Here is a 21,615-nt window from a genome sequence, read left to right on the forward strand (position 1 = left end):
CTCACAGGCCCCTGGGCTCCAGGACCAGCCAGTTCTCGGTGACCATCTGCACATCCTGGCCACTCAGAGGCTCCCGCAGCCTCACCTTCACCTCCAGCTTGCCCCCAGTGGGCTTCCTTCCTTCCAGGACCTGTGAGGACCGCAGAGAGGGAAATGGTAAGTGATGGGGCAGCGGTTGGGAACAGGCAGCTCACAGGTAAGGAATGAGAGGAGCTAAAGCATCCTGCAGTGTCAACACAGGAGTCTCCGTTTCATGACTACCCTGCCCTGCTGCTGTTTGGTGGTGGTGGTTTTAGGTAAGTCTTATAAAGATAAAAAGTAATGTGAAAATCCAATTAAGCATCAATGCTCTGAGGTGGAGATGAGAAACCTGAGTCCTGCTCAGTTGCCTCATGGCAACTCTTAGAAGAAATGCTCTGACTTAAAGGTGTAGCCTAAAAACCACTAACTTCACAGATGGCACAGAGATGTGGGTGTTACATTACACAGGCAGAGTGTGGCAAGGCCAGGACTAGAACCCAGGCCAAAGGTTCCTATCCACCCACCATGCTGCCTCCTTCCTGAGCAGGAGCGGGGCAGCTGGAGTGCAAAGCAGGGCTATATGCTGGAGAAGTCTGACCACTCTCAATGTGGCCAGTACACATAATAGTTCCCACAAACAGGTGGCGGTGGCGGAGGCGGGTAGATGCACCGTAGTGGATAAGCCCCACCCACAAAGGCATCAGCAAGGGCCTGGCTGCACTTGGCCAGGGACACTGTATGAGCTTATGTAACACCTCCTTCTCTAGACTTCAGTTTCATTGGTCAGAGGCAAACGCTTAAGAGTCCCTGGCCTATGAAATTTGATGAGTTCACAGATGCTTAAGGAGCTGTCTGGGACCAATTCCTAAACACAGACTAGCTTCATTGTGGTGGGTCCCTGATCTGGAAATACTGTATCAACTCTACGTCCAGAGGTGGTTCCATTTCATCATGGTGCCAGAGAACTGCCCTGCCCCCCAAACCTAGGAATTTGTGTGTGCTAAGTTGACAGCAATGATCAGACCCCTCACGGGCCCTGTAATCCACCATCCCTGGGAACTGAGCGGCCCAGAGAGTTGTGACGAGTATACCTACTTCCTGTCTGGGTGATGCTGTAAAACTTTCTCAGACCCTCTGAGTCTCTTCATTTGTGAAATTGAAATAGCACCTACTCTACAGCACACCTATAGATATTTTGAAATTAATGGGCACAAAAAACCTATAATGGGGGCTAATGTTCAATACATGTTGGCTCTTCACTTGCCAAGTGCTCTGATTTCCTCACCCTACCTCCAGTCTCTGCGTCCTACCTCCAAAATCTCCCTGATCTCACTCTCATTCTCCAGGCGCTCCAGTTTCAGGTGGGCTGTGCCGACCAGCTTGTCACTTCTAAAGAAGGACCTGGGGAGCCAAGAGTCAACAGAGTTGGACTGGGCAGGGAAAGCAGGAATGAGCTGGCAGGGGCAGCAGCAGCAGCAGAAGCCATTCCTTCCTCCCGGCCCACCTTGCAATGTGACTGACAGGGACCTCACCCTTTGTGGAAGATTTCAAACTTGATTCCTTTGCTTTGGATCACCCTCCTGAAGCCTCGGTGGTTTCGGTTGATGTTTAGTTTGAAGAGTTGATCAAATTCTGCAAGAGAAGACAAGAAGGGGCTTAGCTCCCGGGGATTTCCTGAGGACGTGGTTAACACGTCTAGGGTTGGTCTCTGCCTGCAATTCAGAGGGACTACCACCAGAGGGTGGTAACGCACCTAGGTCCTGGCCTGGAAGGCCACACTGGGCAGCTCTTAACACTCACCCGATTGATTATACCAAAGTGGGAGGGACCTGGAATTTGGAGTCTGGATTCCTTGATTCAAGTCCCATTTCTACCACCTCCTTGCTTTGAAGCCACAGCAAAGTCCCTTTATCTCTCTGAGCCTGTTTGCCCAACTAGTGAGAAGAGTAGTAATACCTGCCTTTATCTCCCAAGTTGAGTACCAAGTAAGATAATCTGGAAACACAACTGCTGCACACACAGATCAGAGTGAGAGGGAGGAGAAAGCAGCCCTCACCTGGAGAGTTTGTGTTCTTCACCACAGCTGTTTTGCTCTTTTGAGCCTGGTCCTAAAGCAGTAAGAAGGGACAAGTCAGGACAGCTTGAAAAAACAGGTCTATAGGGCCAGAAACTCTGTGCTAAGTCACTGTTGACGGAAGGGACCCCTATGGGGAAGGGGCCCCTTCAAACCCCTTCCTACAGCCAGACCTCCCAGGGATGGGGAGAAATTGAGCACAGGGTCCTGGAATGGAAGATGAGGTTCAGAGGATCCTACCTCTACCTGAACCTCACCGAGTTAGGGTAGTGGAACTCAAACCGCACAAAAGCATCCAAGTCATCAGGGGTCACTCCTACGGAGGAGAAATGGGAGTCATGGTCAAACGGAGTAGGCAGGAGCCCAGCACTTGATGTAGGGGGACAGCCAGTGCCTCCCTGTTGGTTGGGGGTGGTGTCTGGGCAAAAGCCTCCTGGAATAGGGGTGGCCCCGGGGCTACCTGGAGGGGCTGGGAGGTTCATTCCCCGGACAATGACCAGATGCATTTCTGTGCTGTTGAGTTCTGAGAAGACCCTATAACCAGGAAGCAAGGAGAAAGAGCCCAAAGTGAAGGAGTGTGCTGAGTTTTAAAAGGTCCCCTCTTCCAGTGCCTGCCTGCCTCCCAGGTGGTAGTCAGGAGGCGAGTGGGCCCAGGGCGGCAAAGCTTGCATGGGTGAGGAATGGCAGAGATGGCACACAGACCTTGGCCTGTGACCCCCAGTCCAGGGTTCCTTCCCCTACCACCCGCAGCTCTGAGCTCCTCACAGGCATCCTGTCCTACCTCCCACACCCCCCAGGCCCAGTGCCTGTGGCAGGGCCACGCCTGGGCAGCATCACTAGAGGTGCCTAAGTCTCCAGCCTTGGCTCCCAGCCTCTGGCCCACCCCTACATGAAGTCATTGTCTCCCTTAGGCTATTCTTTTTTTCCAATTACAGTTGACATTCAGCATTATTTTATATGAGTTTCAGGTGTATAGCACGTCTCCCTTAGGCTTTGGTACCTCACAGTCTGGAATGTCTTCAACTCAAAGTGGTGGCTAGGAGGGTCGAGGCCCTGGGCCTGGGCCAGCTGTAGGATCTCAAGCTGCTTTTTGCGTTCCTGAGCAAGCTTCTCAAACCTGACAGAGACAGGTGCTCGCGTCAGCGGGACAGGGCTCATTTTCTGCTCCCCACTCCACATGTCCTAGACCCAGCCCTTGCATTTACCGCGTAGTCTCAGCCACGTTGCCCTGGTGCATGAACTGCTTGGAGAACAGCAGACACTTCTGAAAATAAGAGGCCCAGAGTGACTCTAGGTTGGCTTTTGAGGTCTGATTTCTGAAAGGTCCAACCTTCTGTAGTATCACCCCTCTCCTCCCCCAACACATACCCCCAAGTCACTGTTCCTGAAGTCCCATAACACTTTTTTGCCTAAGTTTTTGCTGTTTCCTCCGTGATGACAGCCATTCCCCCAAAATACACTTAGCATACTCCTATTCTTTCTTCAAAACCTAATAGAAATATCACTTCAGAAGGCAGAATTGCAAGCAGCAGCTCAGATCCATAGGCACAAATATATGTATACATTTTTTTATATAGATACGTCTCCCCGAACACTTCTTCCTCAATACTCCTTCCTCCCATTTTCAAAGTACTTTCCCCTCCACTTTACTATCTGAACTTCGTAAGTACCCCAAAGGTGGGATATTAATCATTCTGTTTTACAGATGAGGAAAATGTTTTTCGGAGAGGGGAGTGCCTTGCCCAAGGTCACACAGCCAGTAAATTAAAGAGCCAGAATTTGAATCCAGGAATATCTGGTCTGAGCCCCATGACTTTCCCCAGGGAGAGGAAAGGGGAGGGCACTGAAAGGGCAGACAGACAAGCAGCCTACTGACCTCATGTTGCTCCAGAAGCATTTTTTGTAGCTGAGCATACACGTCTTCAGCCTTCTGGGAGAGTCGCAGGTCCTCATGGTGAATGAGGATGAAGTCGCCCTCTTCATCCGTCAAGGGTGAAGGCACCTACACAGATTACAAGGCCCCTCAGGGGCCCCAAGATGATTCCTCTGCTGAGCCTAACAAAAGCAGGATCCCAAACTGGACGTTTCTCCAGCTTCTAACCTTCAGCGATGGGAACTCATTGCTTCCCATTCTATCGCAGGCCGCCACAACACTCTGCCTCCCCCTGGTCTTGCCCTGCCTTGTCGTCTCTGGCTGCAGGCAGCCCATCTGGCCTTCCCCCAGCCTCTCCTGAGGCCATGGGAAGAAAGAGGCATAAACTGAAGGCTTTTCCAGCAGTAAGCACATCCTATCCAAGACCCATCTCCTGGAAGCAGCTGCCTCATTCACAGCTGCCCATCAAGCCCCTGCCACCCTCCTCCTCTGCTTGAGAAGTCCTGCTGCTTAACCAGGTGGGACTCACCTTGGAGAGGTCTACAGGCCGGCCTGCTCGGACCTGGATGATCTGAGCCTCAAGGCATTTGGCCAGCCGCAGATGAGCTTTGGCCTGTTCCAGGTCCTGGCCTCGCTTGGCCTGCAGGGCTGCCCGCTGGTACTGCCGTTTCCGTGCCTCTAGCAGTGACAGCTGCTCCCGCACTGAAGGGAGAGCAAAGTTGGTTAGAGCCATGCCTGCCCACCACTAGAGCCTTCACTCCATCCCTCTTCTCCCTAACTCACCAGAGGGATTCAGTGACTCCTTAGAACTCGAGGCCTTGGGCTCAGGTAGGGGCTGGGATGAAGGGACCAGAGGTTGTGCTGGCTTCTTGGCCACTGGGGCCTGGACTGCAGACTCATCCTGCAAGTGACGAGGAAGATGTCACATGGAGTCTGCTCCCCACCCTGGCCGAGGCAGCTCCCAGACCTGGACGCTCGTCTTAAATGCTACACTAACTTACTGTGTGAACTGAGATGAATGGCTTCCCCTTCAGGGCCCTAGAGAATCTGAGCTAGACAAGCCTCATGAAACTCTTTGAGCTAACCTCCCCAACAGGAGACAGCAGGGTATTGGGGATCTGGGCTCCGGAGTCAGTCAGACCTTGGTTTGAATCTAGCTTTGCCTATCTGGGTGCTGTTGGCCAAGTTTTTTCTCTGTTAAATGGAAGAAAGAATCCGTCTCACTGGGCTTCTTAGTACAGACAATGGGGTCTCCATGAAGCCCTCATCTGTCATTTCCCTCACCAATCCCTGGAGTCTCAGGCCCTCAGCCAAACCTCCTCATCCCAGTCTTCTGCTGGGGTCGTATCCTCCGAGGCGGCCAGCTTCTGAGCAGTTGCTAAAGTAGCTGCCATGGCATCCTCCGCAGTGCCCGCAGTGGGCTCCAGGCCAGGGATGGGGGGGAATCCTGTGGACGACAGTGAGCTTTGAGAGGGGTAGTGTAGCCTCAGGGAAGCACTACGCAGCTGTGGGCCTCGGCTGCGCTGGGCGGCTCCCACAGAGTGGAGGCAGCTACAAGAGAAATTATTTCCCCCTCCTCCCATCATTCTTAGAGATCTTCTCATGAAGACCCTAGGCCAAGCACCACCACTCACCTGGAGGGATAGGCAACTCAGCAAAATCAACTTTCCGTCCTGTTCGGTGTGCTCGAATGGCATCTTGATATTGCTGCAAGGGAAGGAAGGGAGGGACCTATGGTGGGCAGCAGCCTCTAGGCTCCACATAGGGAGAGACAGAGAGTGGAAGACTGAAAAACAGCAGCCCCAGAAAGAAAAAGCCCTGAACACAGAACTCCAGAGAGATAGACAGGCAGACAGAGACTCAAAGACCAGGGCTAGCTGCAGGAGCACACAGACAGCGCAGCCAGGGAGAGGCTGACATGCAGGGCTGCATGGCTGAGGGCCCACCTTGGCAATGCGCTCGTGCATCCGGGCCTTGCGCTCATCCCCACTGCCCTGGGCCTGGATGCCTGCCTCACGGTACTTGTTCAGCCTCTGATGCAGGGCGTCTAGCACTGTCTGTGGCTCAGGATGGGCCACTTGAAAGGAGGAAGGAGATGGCATCAGCTCTGCCTGCCTCTCCCCAGGTCCCCATTCCACAGTCCCACAATTTCGTCCTACCTGGGGCTGCAGGGGTGTCAGGGGCCATCACTGGCTGCACTCGCTCCACTGCTGGGGGTATGACTGAGGGTGCTGTGAGGGCCTTGGAAGGCTGTGGGAGGGGCTTCAGGTCTGGGGGACCCGGAGCAGAAGTGTAGGTGGGATGCTTGGCCAGCCCCAGCCTGACCGAGTCCCCCCCCCACCATCCTCATACTGACCCTCAGGTGCTGGGGGCATGGCACTCAGGTCCACAGGGTCTCCCTTCTCCAGGGCCTCCAGGACAGCACCGAATCTCTGCAGTAGTAAGAAAACCAGGTGTGGGCATCAGCCAGGGAACCACAAGAGCCTGGGCAGGTCACTGCCCCCATCGGTGAGGGGCTGGACACACAGCCCCTCAGCCAGACGTCATACCTTCCCAGTCCTCATGAGCTCTCGGGCACGGTCTAGGTCTCCAGCCCGCTTGGCGTTCAGGGCAGCCAGCTTGTACTCTCTCTGTCGGGTCAACAGCAGGGCCCGTGGGTCTGGGTCTGAGTTGGGTGGGGCAGAAATGCCAGGGCTTGTCTCAGGCTGAGAAGGGATGTCTGCGGAGAAATAAAAAGCCCAAAGAGGGGGTGTCGGTCAAAGAATGGGCATGCCCTGGGTTCCCAGTGCCCATAGGTCTGGTTGGCCTAAGGACCTCTCAGGGAAGGTGTGACTGACGGCAATGACAGTGGCAGGATGGGGAGGCAGGCGATGGGCTCTGACCTTGAGAACCAGGATAGGATGTCAGTGTCTCCAGATACCTGGCTCCATGGTGGGAGGAGCTGGGGGATCTGCCTCGGAGCTCCTGTCGGTGGTTTCCTGGGGGGACAGGGGCTTCCTGCCCAAGGCCACTGGAGGTGGGATCTCATCCTCATTGATCTTCCTGCCTCTCCTCACAGCAGCCAGCTGGGCCTCTAGAGTCTGAGGGAGAGAAGAGCCAGAAACCCAGCAGCCATCTCAGTCTGGATCCCGCTTGAAGAAAAGCCAAGGATCCCTCCCTTCCATTGGCCTAACTTCCTGCTGCCTCACCCGCTGACCTCAGCCCCACTCCTCCCAGCCCTGCTCCCTGTCTGGGCCCAACTGACCTTCAGGCCACGCTCACAGCGCCTGGCTTTGGCGGCTTCACCTGCCTCCTTGGCGCTGGCTGCAGCCTCCCGGTAGTTATGGATCCGATCGTCCAGCAGAGCCTGCAGCCCCTGAGGCCCTCCAGCCTGTAGATACTTCAGTTCAGGACCTGGCCACCCCAGGGCCAAGTAGGCCCTTGCTGCTCCCTCCCTGCCAGGAAGCTGCCCCAGAAAATGAGGCTCTTGGATTCAAGTAGAAGGAAGAACCTAAAAGTCTCAAGGGAGGAGGAAGAGACTCACTGGACAGGCCAGAGGCCATGTCAGAGGCAAACAGAGACCCAGACAATCTGTGGACAGCTGTGGGGGGTGGTCTGGGAGAACAGAGAGGCCTTTGAGGCCAGCCAGCCACCAAAGAGTTTCTTGTGCTCGGTCACTGGTCAGGGCGCAGCTGGAGGAGGGCCCTGCAAAGGGTTACTGCAGCCTTTCTCTGCAAGCCATGCTACGTGCATGTTATACATGCGTACGTGGGGGCATCGAAGGCACAAAGGATCCCTCCAGAACCTACCTGAGCTGCTGGGGCTGAAGCTGTTAGGAGAGGTGTTTGCACTGGAGATTCAATGTTTTCCTGTTCCTTCTCCTCTGGGCCATCAAGGCTGGCTGTCTCAGCATCATCCAGGGGCCCAGCTTTCTCATCTGTACCCAGGACTTCCTGCAGTTCACTCTGGGGAGACACAAGGCCCAGGAGCTTGGGAGCCTCATGGCCATACCTATGATAGGATCTGAAAATAAAGGACTCTCCCCCCGCCCCAGCAGTACTTCCCAACATTAGTCAATGTGCCTGAAAGTCCCCTTCACCAAAACACTTCTTTAATCTGACTGAGGATAGCCTTTTAAACAGTGAAGACTACAAATGTGAGAATCGCCAAAGGCAGAGCTCAGACCACACAGCACAGGAGACTAGCCGCACACTGTAGTCAGACGGGCCAAGAAGGGCAAGGTGCTCACTTAACATGAGAGCACAGAGGGACCCGCCCAGGCTTCCCACACAGCCCTCGGACACCAGCCTGCCAGACGCACCAGCAAGTCTGCGTCCTCCTCCAGCCCTTCCTCCTCCTCCTCCTCCTCCTCCTCATCCCGCATACAGTCTGCCGCCAGCTTCTCGATGTGGGCCATAGGCAAGGTGCCTGGGGGAACAGAGGGTTGGGGTAGCTCAGGAAAGGTCCACGGAGAGGAAAGGAGGGTCTTCAATGCATGGAGCATTTCTACACCCAGGTATAAATCCTGATCTCCCACAGCCCAAGCCCCCCCTGTAAAAGCCCTGCTCTCCCTTTATGACCCAGGTCGAAGCCCCTCAGCCAGGAAACCTTCCTGGGCCCCCAACAGGCAACAAGCTGCTCCCTTCTCGGCATTTGTTTTAATAGCTCTTCACAGACCTACTCATCCATTGCCCCTAACCACCTTTCACACATCTAAAGATTTTTAACATCTATTTGAGCTTCACAACAATTCTGCAAGGTAGGTAATATTATCGCTATTTTATATATGAGTAAACTGAAAACTACCAATATTAATTTTCCTAATACTGCGATCCTATTAAGTGGCAGAACCATGATTCAAACCCAGGCTCACCTAACCCCAAAGCAGGTTTGGACTAAGACAGAATGGAGGGCTGTGTTTCTCCCAGACCAGTGTGCCCCTTCCAAGATCCTCCCATGATCCTCAGGTCCCTCAATTCAGGGGTACATGGGATTGGTGTGTGTGTGTGTGGGGGGGTACGGGGGTACAGGGAGGTTCTCTCTGAGGGTTCCTGGAGAGGGGAGAAGAGAGGAAGATTTAGACCCTCTGACCCTCCCAGACTTCAGGTCTCTGTCCTCTTCCAGGCTGGGAAGGGATATTTCACTTCCTCATTCAACACAATTTCTATCCACTTATTAGTGCCCAGTTTGCCTGTGCTGAGCACTTACTCTATACTTGGCCCAGCTAAGGCTAAGGCTAGGGACCTGAGTCAGGTGGAGAATCAGATTGCTGAATGTCCACTATGGTGAGCGGGGCAGTCCAGGGAAGAAGTGAGCTCCCGCCGGTGTGTGAGCAGGGCAAGATGGCTTCTTGGTGGGAGTGCTGAAGAAGGGACATGGATATCAGAAGGAACAGGTGGTCTGGCTAGCTCTTCACAGCTGTGAGGAGAGGACCTTCCCACCCACCTGCCTGATGAGCCCATCTGGTCCCAGCACCGAGTCCTGCCCAGAGCCATAAACTCACCCTGTCCCGTGGGTGCTGGCTTCCTGCCTGTGGTTCCTACTTCCCCAGTGAGGGCCAGCAGCTCGGCCTCCAGGTCCCCGTCATCTTCAGTCTCCTCCGTCCCCAGCAGCATGTCCTCAGGGCTGAATTCCACAAAGAGCCCCAGCTGAGAGCAAAGATTTCATAGGACCCACTCAATGAGGCAGAGGTGGAACCCAGCCCCAGAGCCAGTCTCCTGGTCAGTGGCTCCTTCACTGTCTGAGGCCCAGGATGCAGAAAGGGAAACCGGCCTGCAAGTGTCCCTTTAGGACACTCCTTTACCTGGTGACTCTACAGAGAGCCCAGTAAGACTACACTGCCATTATTATTACTGACAACAACAATACTAGATGCCAGGCACTGTACTTAGCACTCTACATGATTATCTTAGTTAATTTTCTCACAATCCTGATAGGTCCTTTTTTTAAAATTAGAAAACACACATAACATGAAAATTGTTATCTTAACCATTCTAAGCGTAGAGCTCAGTAGCATTCCGTACATTCACACTGTTGTGCTACTGTTATCACTATCCATTCACAGAGCTCTTTTCATCTTGCAGAACTAAATCTCTGTACCCATTAAACAACAACAACTCATTCTCTACTATCCCCAGCCCCTGGTAACCCCATTCTACTTGCTGTCTCTATAAATTTGACTACTATAAGAAAGGTAGGTTCTATTTATATTTCCATGTTCCAATGAAACTGAGACAGCCTTGTAAGTGGAAGAGCTAGAATTTAAAATAAATTTTTATTTATTTTGTGATGTGAGTCTATGCCCTTTATCCTACCACCTTCCTTACTTGCCTCTTTTAAGACAAGACAAATAGACTAAGAAGTCTCAGGACGTGGGCCTGAAACAAGAGATCAGAGAGACCTCTAAGGCAGCAAAACTCTCCCAATGGACATAAACTCTCAAGCCCTGCATCCTTGGTTGGCAAGCAGTGTGGCCTAATGCACCCATGAGAGCACGAAGGCCCCTTCAGAACACCTTAAACTGGAGGTTCCTGAACACTCCAGATCACTCATACGGAGGTGGCCATGGCAGGATGCCTGGGTTGAAACGTGTGGGTGGCAGGAGCTAGGCAGAGGGTCTCTAAGGGATCTGACAACACCAGGGGGCACTGCTCCAAGTCTCTGGACTAATGGGGCTACCATACAGATGACCCAGTTTGCCCACGCTGTTTAAGAACCCCCACCCTCAGACTGGAGCTGGGGTGAACAAGCCTTTATACATACCTGCTTGGCAGCCGCCACACCCTGACCACTGGCCTGAGGGCCCTTCCGAGGTCTTGGCCGTGGCATCTTGACAGCCTAGACACACCTATCTGGTGGGGAGTGGAAGAGACTCAGACTGGAGAGGACTTCAAGCCCCTCCCCCAACAGTGCTACCTGCAGTAGGTGTGGTTAGTCAACTCCCAACTAAGAGAAAGAAGATAACGCTTAACACCAAAGGATGAAATACTAACACGAAGTACAGCACCAATGCAAGCAACAAGGGAGATGAAAGGGATGGCGAACACCTGCTAATGGGTGTTAAGTGGGGAGTGTGGACACACAAAAAGTTACAGAAATGATTGCCAAATTTGGATTAAACCCAAGAGGTTGAGTGGGGAGAAGCCTAGGAAGACAGATTCAGGGCAGTAACTCTAGGTAGAGGGTGGGTGGGTACAAGGCTGAGTAAGGTTTACAAAGGCTCTAAAGCTGTCAGATATGGTAGCAATATATGACTATTTAAATTAAAAATCCAGTTCCTCAGCTAATGACTACCATTGTCCAGCATACATATTGAACATTTTCCCACAAGTTCTATTGGACAGTTCTGCTCTGGAGAAACCTGACTCATAATTCTGATTGTCTCAGAGAACTCAAAACCATTCATAGGACCCTGTGTTGGGCACTGGGAGAGCAGGAATGAATCTGACATGTTCTCAACCCTCATAGGACATTTACATGGTGGAGACAACCTCATCAATAGACAAAAACCACACAGGGCTCCTCTAGGGGCCATGAGTGCCCAGGTGCCACTCCTTATCCAGCACAGAGAGAAAAGGTTTCTTCGAGGTGATGCCTCTGGCTAAGTCATACAAAATTTGGGGAAAAGGATTCCAAACATAGGGAACAACCTGATAATGGCTCTGAGATGAGGAACAGTCTGACCTGCATAAGGAAACTAGAGACCTGGGATTACTGGGGCCTAAAATGTGAGACACAAAATGGTACAAGCGAAGCTGAAAATGTGAGCAAGGGGCAAAATAGAAAACCCTTTAAATTTAAAGGCGTTTGGGCATTATTCTGAGGGCAATGTACGTGACGGTATCAGGTGGGAAATTCACAAACATCCGTCTGGCCGAAGACGGGAAGGAGGTAGGACGGAGAATGGAGGCTGGAAACAGTCCCGTCTTGCAACGATCTTGGCAAAGGGGAGAGCTGCAGAGGCGTGGGGGTGGCGAGAAGAGGATGGATTCCAGAGTTGGGGGTAAAATCAACAAGGCTCCGAGATTAACTGGACGTGGGCGCACAGGAGGGAGAGCTCAGGGTGACTCCAGGCGTCAGATTTCATGGCGTGGGTGAACGGCGGGCCGTCAACTGAGCGGGGACAGTGAGTGACCAGGCTCAGGGAAAAAGACGAGGTCAGTCAGCCACGCCAAGTCTGTGGTTCCGTGAGCACCAGGCTGGGGGTATCGGTGCCGGTTGCAGGCCCGGGCTCAGAAAAGAGGAGGGCAGCCGAGTGAGCAGGAGAGGCGAAGCCAGGGGACCCTACTCCCGCGCGGCAGGACGCACCGCCCTGCCCAGCCCCAGCCAACTCCATCTCCCCCGCAATCCCAGGTCTCCCCTCGCCGGGATCCAGGGACGCGGCATACCTCGCGGCGGATCCGTTTCCAACCCGGGCCTTCTCCTGCCCGGAACCGCCCAGGGATCCCGCCGCCACCCGGCCCCAGCAGCGGCCTGGACAGGAAGCCCGCTCGAAGACCGCTCGCGCCCCAACACGTGACTCCACGCCCCCTGCGGCGGGCAATACGCATGCGCAAGACGAAGCGGGCGTGGCGCTCCGACAGGTGACTCTAAGGGTGGGGTTCTCAGCGTGCAGGCTAAACCAGGCCCAGAGAGGGTCGTCGGGCGGTTCCGAGGTCTCCAGCTGCTTGCGCAAATACAGTAGGCGCGTCACCTGCCCTTGCCCAATTATAGCTTCCCTACCTATGTTCCTCCCGCACTCCCAGTCCAAGGCTCCCGGGCGCAAGCCGGCCTTACGCCCTCGCTCCGCCCCTCTCGTCGTAGGGGCGGGGCTGACGCAGACTCCTCCCTAGAGGAGGGGCTGCTCTGCTTGCCACCAACTTCGCCCTCCTCCTTTGTAACTTGTCTTTAGAGAAATGGGGTTCACCTTGTTTTTTTCACTCAGCACCTGAATGTACCTTTTCCAATCAGGCGGGTTAAATACTTAAGATGATAGGCAGTGGGTGCTTAACTGCACCTCTTCATTAAGTCACTTCCTAGTTGAACACCCAAATTTCTACTCCCCTGCCCTGCAGAGCAATGAAATGGGGGATGGGGAAGGGCGTCAAAGGAATCTTCCATCTAAAACAAACCTTGCAACTCACTCCTGCCTATCTCCTAAACTTAATTATGTTTTATAACTATGTCTTGTAGTTAGCGGTTTCAAAGATCTTCCATTTCCCTTGGACAAAGAGCTTTTCCATGTCCTATTGCTTTGGGGTGGCCCAGAGACCAACCTTAGTTTAGCATTTTAAAATTGAAGTTCACTTCCATTTTTTTCTAATTAAAAATTTTAAACTCTTATAATGAAATATTTAATATATACATTTCACATTTGCTTGAATGCAAGCGCAACAAACGCAGAAATGTTTGTTCAAGTTATCTCCAGTGACTAGAGCAGTGCATGGTATAGGCAGGCACTCAATAATTCCTATTTCTCTTGTGAATTAACATAGGCACCAACCACAAGTTTAAGAAAAAACAGTACAATACAGTTGAAGCCGCCTATCACGTTGCAACCCTTTTTCAGAGAGATACCCACTCTCCTGAGTTTGGTGTTTATTATTCCTGAGCATTTCTTTCTATTTCTACTATGTATGTATATATCCTTAAACAACCCATAGTATTTTTTTTTTTTTTGCAAACTTTAACATCATATTATTGGTATCATTGTATATATTCTTCAACTTCTTTGTCTGCGCCACCCTATTTGTAAGCTTCATCCACATTGATATTTACATTTTATCTAGTTATTTTTCATTTCTGTATGGTATTGAACAGTATGAAATAATTCACTTTTCGAATAGCTTGCCATTACAGTGCTATGAGCATTCTTGTACACAACTCCTAAGATACACGTTTTTCTAGAAAATTGCTGGCTCATAGGATTTCTGCATTTTCCAGACAATAATAATTCCAAATTATCTACAAAGTTACACTCCCTTCAGTGGGGCATGACTTCCAGGCCCCTTTTACTATGTTTACATTTTGTTGGTCGTTCATGTTTCTTATTCTGTGGATGACTTATTTACCCATTTTTTTCCCTTTATTGTGTAATTCTTTTAAATATTCTGATACTGTTCCTCAGTCTATTATATGCAGTTATAAATATTTCACAATTCTCCTAACAAGGGCATTCTCCTGCACAATTTATCACTCACAAAATTTAACATTTGCATACTATTACCTATTATGAATATAGTCCTTACTGTTCATAATTATTTATATCTCTTAAATCCACAATCCAGTCAAGACTCAGAGTACATTTAGCTATTTAGCTCTCATTTCTCTATTTTCCTTTAGTTTGATATAGTTTCTCCACTTTGGTTTTGTCTTTTGTGACATTGATTTTATGAAGAGGAGAAGTTGCTTTGCAGAATATTTTTTCCTCAATTTTAATTTATCTGAACATTTTCTCATCAATAGACTCAGATCAAACATTTCTGGCAGGACTATTACATGGATGATGTGTTTTTCTCAGTGCCTCACATGAGGATTTGGATGTCAGTTTGTCCCACTGTTGGCTTTCATATAAATCTTAGAATTAACTTGCAAAGTTACACCAAAACCCCTACCAAGACACTGATTGGAATTGAGTTGTATTTACAGATTAATTACATTTCTATTAGCTTTATTCCTAGGTACCTTATATTTTGTGTGCTATTTAAATCATTTTTAGTCACAGATTTGTTTTTATAACTGATACCTTCTTAAAAATTACATTTTCTTAAAAATAAAAATTACATTTCTAGCTATTTGTCACTAGGGATTACTTATTACTATTTCCAGCAGTTCTTTTTTATAAACTAAGTTTGTCACATTCATATTGTTCAAAAGTTAAAAGAGGGCCGGCCAAGTGGCTCAGTTGGTTAAAAGTTAGCTTAAGAGCGTGAGCTCTGAGCAACAGGGCCGCTGGTTCGATTCCCACATGGGCCAGTGACGCTGCTCCTGAGCTGAGCTGCCAACAGGAGACAGGACGGCTCAGCTGGTGAGAGCACATGCTCCTAACAAGACTGCTTGTTCATTGGTGGGCTATGCCCGCCTGCAACTAAAGCTGAACTTGGCACCTTGAGCGGAGCTGCCACCTGGATGGCTCAGTGGATAGAGCATGTGCTTTTAACAACAAGGCTACTGGTTCGACTCTCGCATGGGATGGTGGCTATACCCACCCACAACTAAGACTAAACACAGCAGCTTGAGTTCAGAGGCCACGAGCTGCCAATGGGCAGCCAGATGGTGACTGGCACCCTCCACAACTAAGACTGAAGAACAACTTGGCTGGTCCCCTCCCCCAATTTAAAAAACAAAAAAAGTTAAAATATACACAACATTCAAGTGAAAGTCTTACTCTACCCCCTGATCACAGCCATCAAATTCTTTCCCAGAGGCAACCAATCTAACCAATTTCTTACATATTCTCCCAGAACTATTTTGTATCAATACAAGTTAAGTGTATATATGCAGGTATTTGTATACATGGTGTGTTACAATTAAATAAATGCGAGGCTACTAACAGAAATAAAAGTCAGAGGGAGGGCCCATTGTAGGAAGGATGGTTTGGTTTCATAATCTGATATTTGTAATGGCTATAAATTTCCCAAACACTCCGGAAAAAGCAAATTATTTAATGGAAAATTCCAAACTACATGATAGCCATTTCCATTTAGAATGATTTGCCACAACAATTACATGTGTTTAGAAAAAGAAAATCAGGCTCTTTAAAAATTGCAGTCCTGCCTTGTGAGGCCCTTCACTCTTTTTTCAGTGCATACAACACATCATTCTGGCTGACATTGAGCCGTACACGAAGGAGCAGGTCGTTCCTGCTGGGCTCCACGAGGAGGAGGCGGCAGGAGCCCAGATGAGAGCACACTGCCATGGTCTCTGACATGGTGGGGTATGGGAGTCCCTCCATCCTACACAGTTCCACATGTTGCCTGTATACCTAGAAACAAAAAGCAAATCCAAGGTCAGCTGCCAGAAAGACTAAGAGAAAAAGGTAGTTCGGTTCTCTATCTGATCATTTATTTCTTCTTCTTCAGGTACTTCTTGGCCAGGATAATCAATACCCTGGAAGGCATCAATGGGTGCCCCACTGAGGCATAAATGCAGGGGCAGGATGCAACAGTGACCTCAGAATCAGAACAGCAGGTCTGAATCCTGGTTCTACCAATTACCTAAATATGACACCCCGGGCAAGTTACGAGTATTTCACTTTTTGAGCTTCAGTTTTACCTGTTAAATGTATTATAATATCTCATGAGTTAATGGGTATAAAATGTCTGGTAATTGTGACTGTTATACAAACAGTCCTGATATACAGGGGCTGAGAGTTCCACAATTGAGATGGTCATGCTTCAAGTCAAATTTTGCTAAAAAGCCTTTTCCTTAGCAGATAGTGTATAGGTGCCAAGGCATGACCCTTGGAAAAGCAAAGGCCCAGAGAGAATACTGAATAAAGAGATGCAAAGGGATAGCTAGAAACATAGATTCCTACCCTAAAGCCTCAAGTGGGCCAGGCAAGTCTGTAGCACTTCCCGGTCACTTTCTATTCTAACTATTTATAAGTCTATCCCCCACCCCCAATCCCCACCAAGACTGGGAGCTTGTCAGGAGCAGGGATATTAACCAATTCAGATCAGGGTTGCTGGCTCCTATCACAGTTAATAGCACATTGTAGATGTTCAGGAAATATTCACAAACTAAAATGAAAGTCACTCTCTGCAGAAGAGCTGTCTCAGGTTCTAGAAGGAGAATGGGCAAAACATGACCAGCAACGAAATGTTTAAAAAAGAATTTAAAGAAGAAAAGCTAAAAGGAAGTAAATAAGCAGTTGGAAGGAAATGTTTTCCCGACCTCTCTATCTGTATGTCTAAAACATACACAGACATACACACTCCCAGGCACAGACTTAAACAGCTTGAACAATTCACCTTTTAAGGCAGCCCATTGCTTGTGGATACCAGTTTTAAATAAACCACTAAAGCACAAGCCCTAATACTTCCCTTTACTCAATGTAATGGAAACCAAGCTAAACAGTGTTTGGATTGATCTGGGTGATTTGTTTTTAAACAGGGTTCATTCTGAAAGCCTTGACCACACTATACCACCATAAGCTATATTAAGGCAGTAACTTTTGACTTGTTCATCTTTGAATCTCCCACTCCTAGAATAGTATCTGGTACACAGTAAACCTTCAATCTAATATGCAGAAACCAGTTGCTTAAAGGTCTTTTCTCATGTATCTCAATAAAATATCACATAAAAATAGGAGCTGGTCTGATATTCTTTAGCACAATCAAATTGGAACAAAATAGAGACAAACTATTACACAGTGATTGAAATTCTCACATATTTTAGAGGCACCAGACCAAAATCTAGAAGGATTTGAAGAAAGGAGATAAATCACCTGTTGAAATGTTGCTTCCTCCAGCCCTGATTGACGGAACTCTGCAAGGATGGCTCTCAAGAAGCTCTGTTCCAGAACCGAGGAATTTCTTAAAGAAAATGAAAAGATGTGAATTCTTACAAGTGGCTATACCAACAACCAAGAGGAAAGCCAAATAAAGCTTTAGAGAAGAGGGAGGGGAAATGGGGACTATTTCTTCCTATAGTATTTGGCAAGGATCTCCCCTACCCCCTAAAATCTCAAAATGATATAATAAATGCCACTTTGGAAGTGAGGGAACACAGCAACTACATCTGAAATGTACAGCACCCCATTTCATGAGCTGAGTATATCACTCAGTGGGAGAGAAGTAGCTGCTTCCTTCTTGTTCCCGTAGCACTTTACCACATGTCTACAGTGTAACTCAATTCATGGTCATTCTTTCCTGTTATACTAGGTTTACATGTCTGTCTCCCTGACTAGACTATGTCCCTTAAGAAAAAAGACAGTGTCTTCAAAAAACGTAGGTTGAAAGAGTAAAACCTTTGAAAGGAAAACATGCTTCCATGGACTTCCCAGACTATAGCCCTCTCCAATGGTCTTCCAAGGAATGTTCAGGGTCAGGAAGCAGAAGGGTCTTACTTGATGGCAGTGATGTATGACGACGAAAACATTTCATCTACTGCTTCCAGTAAGTGGCCTATGGTGACCAGGCCAGCGGAGCCAGGCTTCTGGCAGGAGAACTCACAGATCTCTGTGGCACGCCTACAAATGTCCAGGCAGCGTCGTGCATCTCCAGAGAGAGCTGCTACCTACAGGAGGGAACATTTGATTCCTTAAGGTCCCCTTGCCATCTCAGCCCAGGAGAAAAACCAACAGTTTCAACAGTGTTCAGATAAAAAGGAAAGGTGGTGCTGCAAAGGGACTTAAACCTGAAATTAAGTACTTAGCCCTGGCTGGGAACCTGGTGGAAGGCCAGATATATATTATCACAGTCACACCACTTCACAAGGGGGATGCATTCTGAGAAATGTGTCATTAGGCAATTTCGTCATTGTGCGAACATCACAGGGTGCACTTACACAAACCTAGATGGTACGCCTACTACACACTTAAGCTGTATGGTATAGCCTCTTGTTCCCAGGCTGCAAGCCTGCACAGCATGTTACTGTACAAAACACGAGATTAAACCAAGCGCAAGAAAAATGATGCGATCAAGAAACGAGGTAAACACAAGATGTATGAGGCTGCTGCCAGTTTAACATGGCATACTGTCTTACAGCAAACTATAAGAAAAAGTACACTCTAAAATAACGATAAAATGTATAGCAAATACATAAACCAAGAACAGTCTTTTATACATTACCAAGTATTGTATACATAATTGTATGTGCTATACTTTTATATAACTGGCAGTGTAGTGCATTTGTTTACACCAGCATCACCATTAACAAGTGAGTGATGGTTGTGCTATGACGTTATGATGGACAGGACAGCACCAGGTGATAGGAATGTTTCAGCTCCATTATAATCTCATGGGACCACTGTTGTATATACGGTCAGTAACTGACTGTAACACTGTTACACACCATATAACTGTATACTGTGCCTGGGACTCTTCTCTGAGTCCAAACCTTGTCTTGGTTTTACAGATAACTCCACAGTGGAAAAGGCAGAAATCCTCAGCTTTATCTAATATTAGGGAAATGAAATCTAAAAGAAGAGACTTGTGGGCCAAGATCATATTGAACCATCTGGAAACATTTTGGAAATAAAGCCACAGCCTGAGCCTCCCTCATAGCATGAGGTAAATTTTGGAGCCAGCCTTGGTCAATGGCTAAACAATCAGAGTCAAGGGGGAAGGAAGCCACAAATCTGGAGGAGCCAGAGGAATCCGTGGTTAGATGAATCAAATCAGCCCACATTGCCAGCATCTCCGACGCTGTTCCTTGCTTTCCGTGTGCAGAGGCTGAGGGGCTCCTGGGCTCCCTTCATAGGGAATCCTATACTCTCTCCCAAGCTGACTTAGGCCACTTGCATTTTAAATTTCACTCAGGAATTCCTGGACTCACTGTGGCCTGCAAGGATCTCTCAGTTTCTGTATTCCCAGTACCTGCCAGCAATCCCCACCATATGCCTGACGACCATCACAGGCAACGACAACCTGCCTGACAACGTGTGGAAATGATTATTTCCTTCTAAAATTCCTGCAAAATTCAGTTTTAAAAAGCAAATTGTATAGGCATATATAGATACATGTACACAATACACAAAGATATAGTCATTTCTGGGAAGTGGGATTATAGGCGTTTTAACATGTTTTATGTATATTTTTGTTTTCAGAATTTAAGATGTTCAAAACAGAAGTTGCTTTTCCAAGTAACCCAAGGCATAAACATGAGTATCAGCTTATAGTCTTCCTTTCCTCTAATCTCCAATCCAATTAGTAAGGCTGTCCTATGGATGTTTCTACCCTATCAGCTCTTTCCTCTGGTCACCGTTACCACTGCCTTGTGAAGCAGTATTGTGTTAATAGCATAGACTCAAGAGCTGGGAGGCAAGAAAACACCCACAGCATACCTGAGAGTATCCATGAACCTTGGTGATTGTAAGCACCCTTTTTGACTGCTGCTGTGGTGAAGGAGACAAGAAACCCATCATGCACAGGGAATGGTAAGAAAAATGTCCAGTTTGATCTTGGTGTTAGGTGGTATAGGATAAAAAAACTCAGTCTTTGCCACCACAGGCCCTCACATGGATCTGTAGGCCAAATTTATGCTGTGTCTCCTAAAAACCTCAAGGGGAGAATTTTATTTTAAAATGGCCCCAGTTGATAGAGCCCCTAATGCCATCACCAAGTTCCCAGTGACTGCCGAGTTGGCCATGAAGAAGATACAAGACAATACACTTGTGTTCACTGTGGATGTCAAGACCAACAAGCCCCAGATGAAACAGGCTGTGAAAAGGCTCTAAGACACTGACGTGGCCAAGGTCAACACCCTGATCAGGCCTGATGGAGGGAAGCAGGCATATGTTCCACTGGCTCCCAGCTATGATGCTTTGGATGCTGCAACAAAATTGGGATCATCTCAACTGAGTCCAGCTGACTAACTCTAAATATAAAAATTTTTCACAGTAAAAAAAATAACATTTTTTTTGGGCCGGCCGAGTGGCGCTATGGTTGCGATGGTTAAGAGCTGGCTTGGGACGCCAGAGGGCCTCGGTTCGGATCCCACATATGCGGGCCAGTGGCACTGCCCTCTACAGCTAAGATGCTGAACAACAGCTCAACCTGGAGCTGGGCTGCTGTGAGTTGCCAGCGTGGCATAGGCTGCAGTCACTGCTGCAGTGGGTTGCCGTGGGCTCTGTGTGTAGCCAGCAGCCAGTGTGAGCAGCCAGCAGCCACAGTGAGCGGCCGTCCAGAAGCTGGTGACTGATATGCCTCGCCCAGGAAGAGCGCAATGATGGTGCCAACTTGAACCAGTGAAGCAATGTCCTCCACAACTAGACTGAAGAACAAAAAAGAATAATGGTTATGTGAAAAAAATCAAAAAAAAAAAAAAAAAAAAAAACATTAAAAAAAATCGGTATGTTTCTTTATAAGTAAAGAAATAAGAGGTTTGAAATTACAGGCAAGAGTTTTAGGTAAAAACAACAAACAAATTTGATGCCTTCTGAAATGTTAAAAGATCAAGAACCCTAAAAGGAAGGAAAGCGACAGGAGTAAACAATATAATTCTGCAAGCTGGAAAGAGGTGGCAGAGTAGTTGGCTGACTTAGCAGACTGAAGAAAGCCAGTTCCTAAGCTGGTAAGGAAGAATCCAAGAATAAATCTAAATTACACTAAAAATCATCAAAATGCTCAGGGTTAGTGGTACTGGAGCTGGAGGTAAAAGGGGAAGTTTGGCTAAAATGAGGACTTATTTTGAAAGTTAAGAAACTGATGCCCTAGATCAGGAGTCAGTCAACTATGGCCTGCCACATGTTTTTGTAAATAAAGTTTTACTGGAACACAGTTATGTGCATTCCTTTACCTATTATGCATGGCTGCTTTCCATGATGCAAGGGCAGAGTTGAATAGTGCTGACAGACCATTATGGCCTGCAAAGCCTAAAACATTTACTACCTGGCCCTTCACAGAAAGTTTCCTGACCCTTTCGCTAGACCCTCTCCCATTTCATGCTGTTGGGTGAACATTAGGGCCACTGACGAGAGGGATGGTTTAGGGCTCTGTGAGAAAATTTTGTGCCTTGGCAATTTGTA

At 48.5% G+C, this 21,615-nt stretch overlaps 2 protein-coding genes across 3 annotated transcripts in view; both read right to left on the reverse strand.

Annotated features, from left to right (window-relative positions):
• CC2D1B (coiled-coil and C2 domain containing 1B) overlaps positions 1-12,708 on the reverse strand; it is an 18,533-nt gene extending 5,825 nt beyond the window's left edge. The window contains exons 1-24 of one of the 2 annotated variants that reach the window (XM_019625964.1): positions 12,335-12,708; positions 10,710-10,798; positions 9,451-9,572; positions 8,269-8,375; positions 7,757-7,912; positions 7,213-7,338; positions 6,889-7,048; positions 6,518-6,687; positions 6,325-6,400; positions 6,128-6,238; positions 5,915-6,045; positions 5,603-5,675; positions 5,285-5,415; positions 4,752-4,869; positions 4,498-4,670; positions 3,972-4,097; positions 3,301-3,359; positions 3,096-3,212; positions 2,556-2,629; positions 2,353-2,411; positions 2,078-2,129; positions 1,554-1,653; positions 1,332-1,422; positions 3-130 (exon numbers count right to left, since the gene is read on the reverse strand). In XM_019625964.1, coding sequence (XP_019481509.1) covers positions 3-130; positions 1,332-1,422; positions 1,554-1,653; positions 2,078-2,129; positions 2,353-2,411; positions 2,556-2,629; positions 3,096-3,212; positions 3,301-3,359; positions 3,972-4,097; positions 4,498-4,670; positions 4,752-4,869; positions 5,285-5,415; positions 5,603-5,675; positions 5,915-6,045; positions 6,128-6,238; positions 6,325-6,400; positions 6,518-6,687; positions 6,889-7,048; positions 7,213-7,338; positions 7,757-7,912; positions 8,269-8,375; positions 9,451-9,572; positions 10,710-10,798; positions 12,335-12,496 — 2,711 coding nt within the window. In that variant the 5' untranslated portion in view covers positions 12,497-12,708. Of the gene's footprint in view, positions 131-1,331; positions 1,423-1,553; positions 1,654-2,077; positions 2,130-2,352; positions 2,412-2,555; positions 2,630-3,095; positions 3,213-3,300; positions 3,360-3,971; positions 4,098-4,497; positions 4,671-4,751; positions 4,870-5,284; positions 5,416-5,602; positions 5,676-5,914; positions 6,046-6,127; positions 6,239-6,324; positions 6,401-6,517; positions 6,688-6,888; positions 7,049-7,212; positions 7,339-7,756; positions 7,913-8,268; positions 8,376-9,450; positions 9,596-10,709; positions 10,799-12,334 lie in introns of both variants that reach the window. The other variant, XM_019625965.1, reaches the window with a different exon arrangement.
• A 2,914-nt stretch (positions 12,709-15,622) lies between these two features.
• The window catches only part of ORC1 (origin recognition complex subunit 1), a 39,010-nt gene continuing 33,017 nt past the window's right edge, over positions 15,623-21,615 (reverse strand). Inside the window, exons 15-17 of the mRNA XM_019625930.1 lie at positions 17,995-18,164; positions 17,374-17,461; positions 15,623-15,909 (exon numbers count right to left, since the gene is read on the reverse strand). Of these exons, the coding sequence (XP_019481475.1) occupies positions 15,715-15,909; positions 17,374-17,461; positions 17,995-18,164 (453 nt within the window). The 3' untranslated portion in view covers positions 15,623-15,714. The remainder of the gene's footprint in view (positions 15,910-17,373; positions 17,462-17,994; positions 18,165-21,615) is intronic.

The sequence above is a fragment of the Hipposideros armiger genome, unplaced genomic scaffold, assembly GCF_001890085.2.
Source record: "Hipposideros armiger isolate ML-2016 unplaced genomic scaffold, ASM189008v1 scaffold_646, whole genome shotgun sequence".
NCBI lineage: Eukaryota > Metazoa > Chordata > Mammalia > Chiroptera > Hipposideridae > Hipposideros > Hipposideros armiger.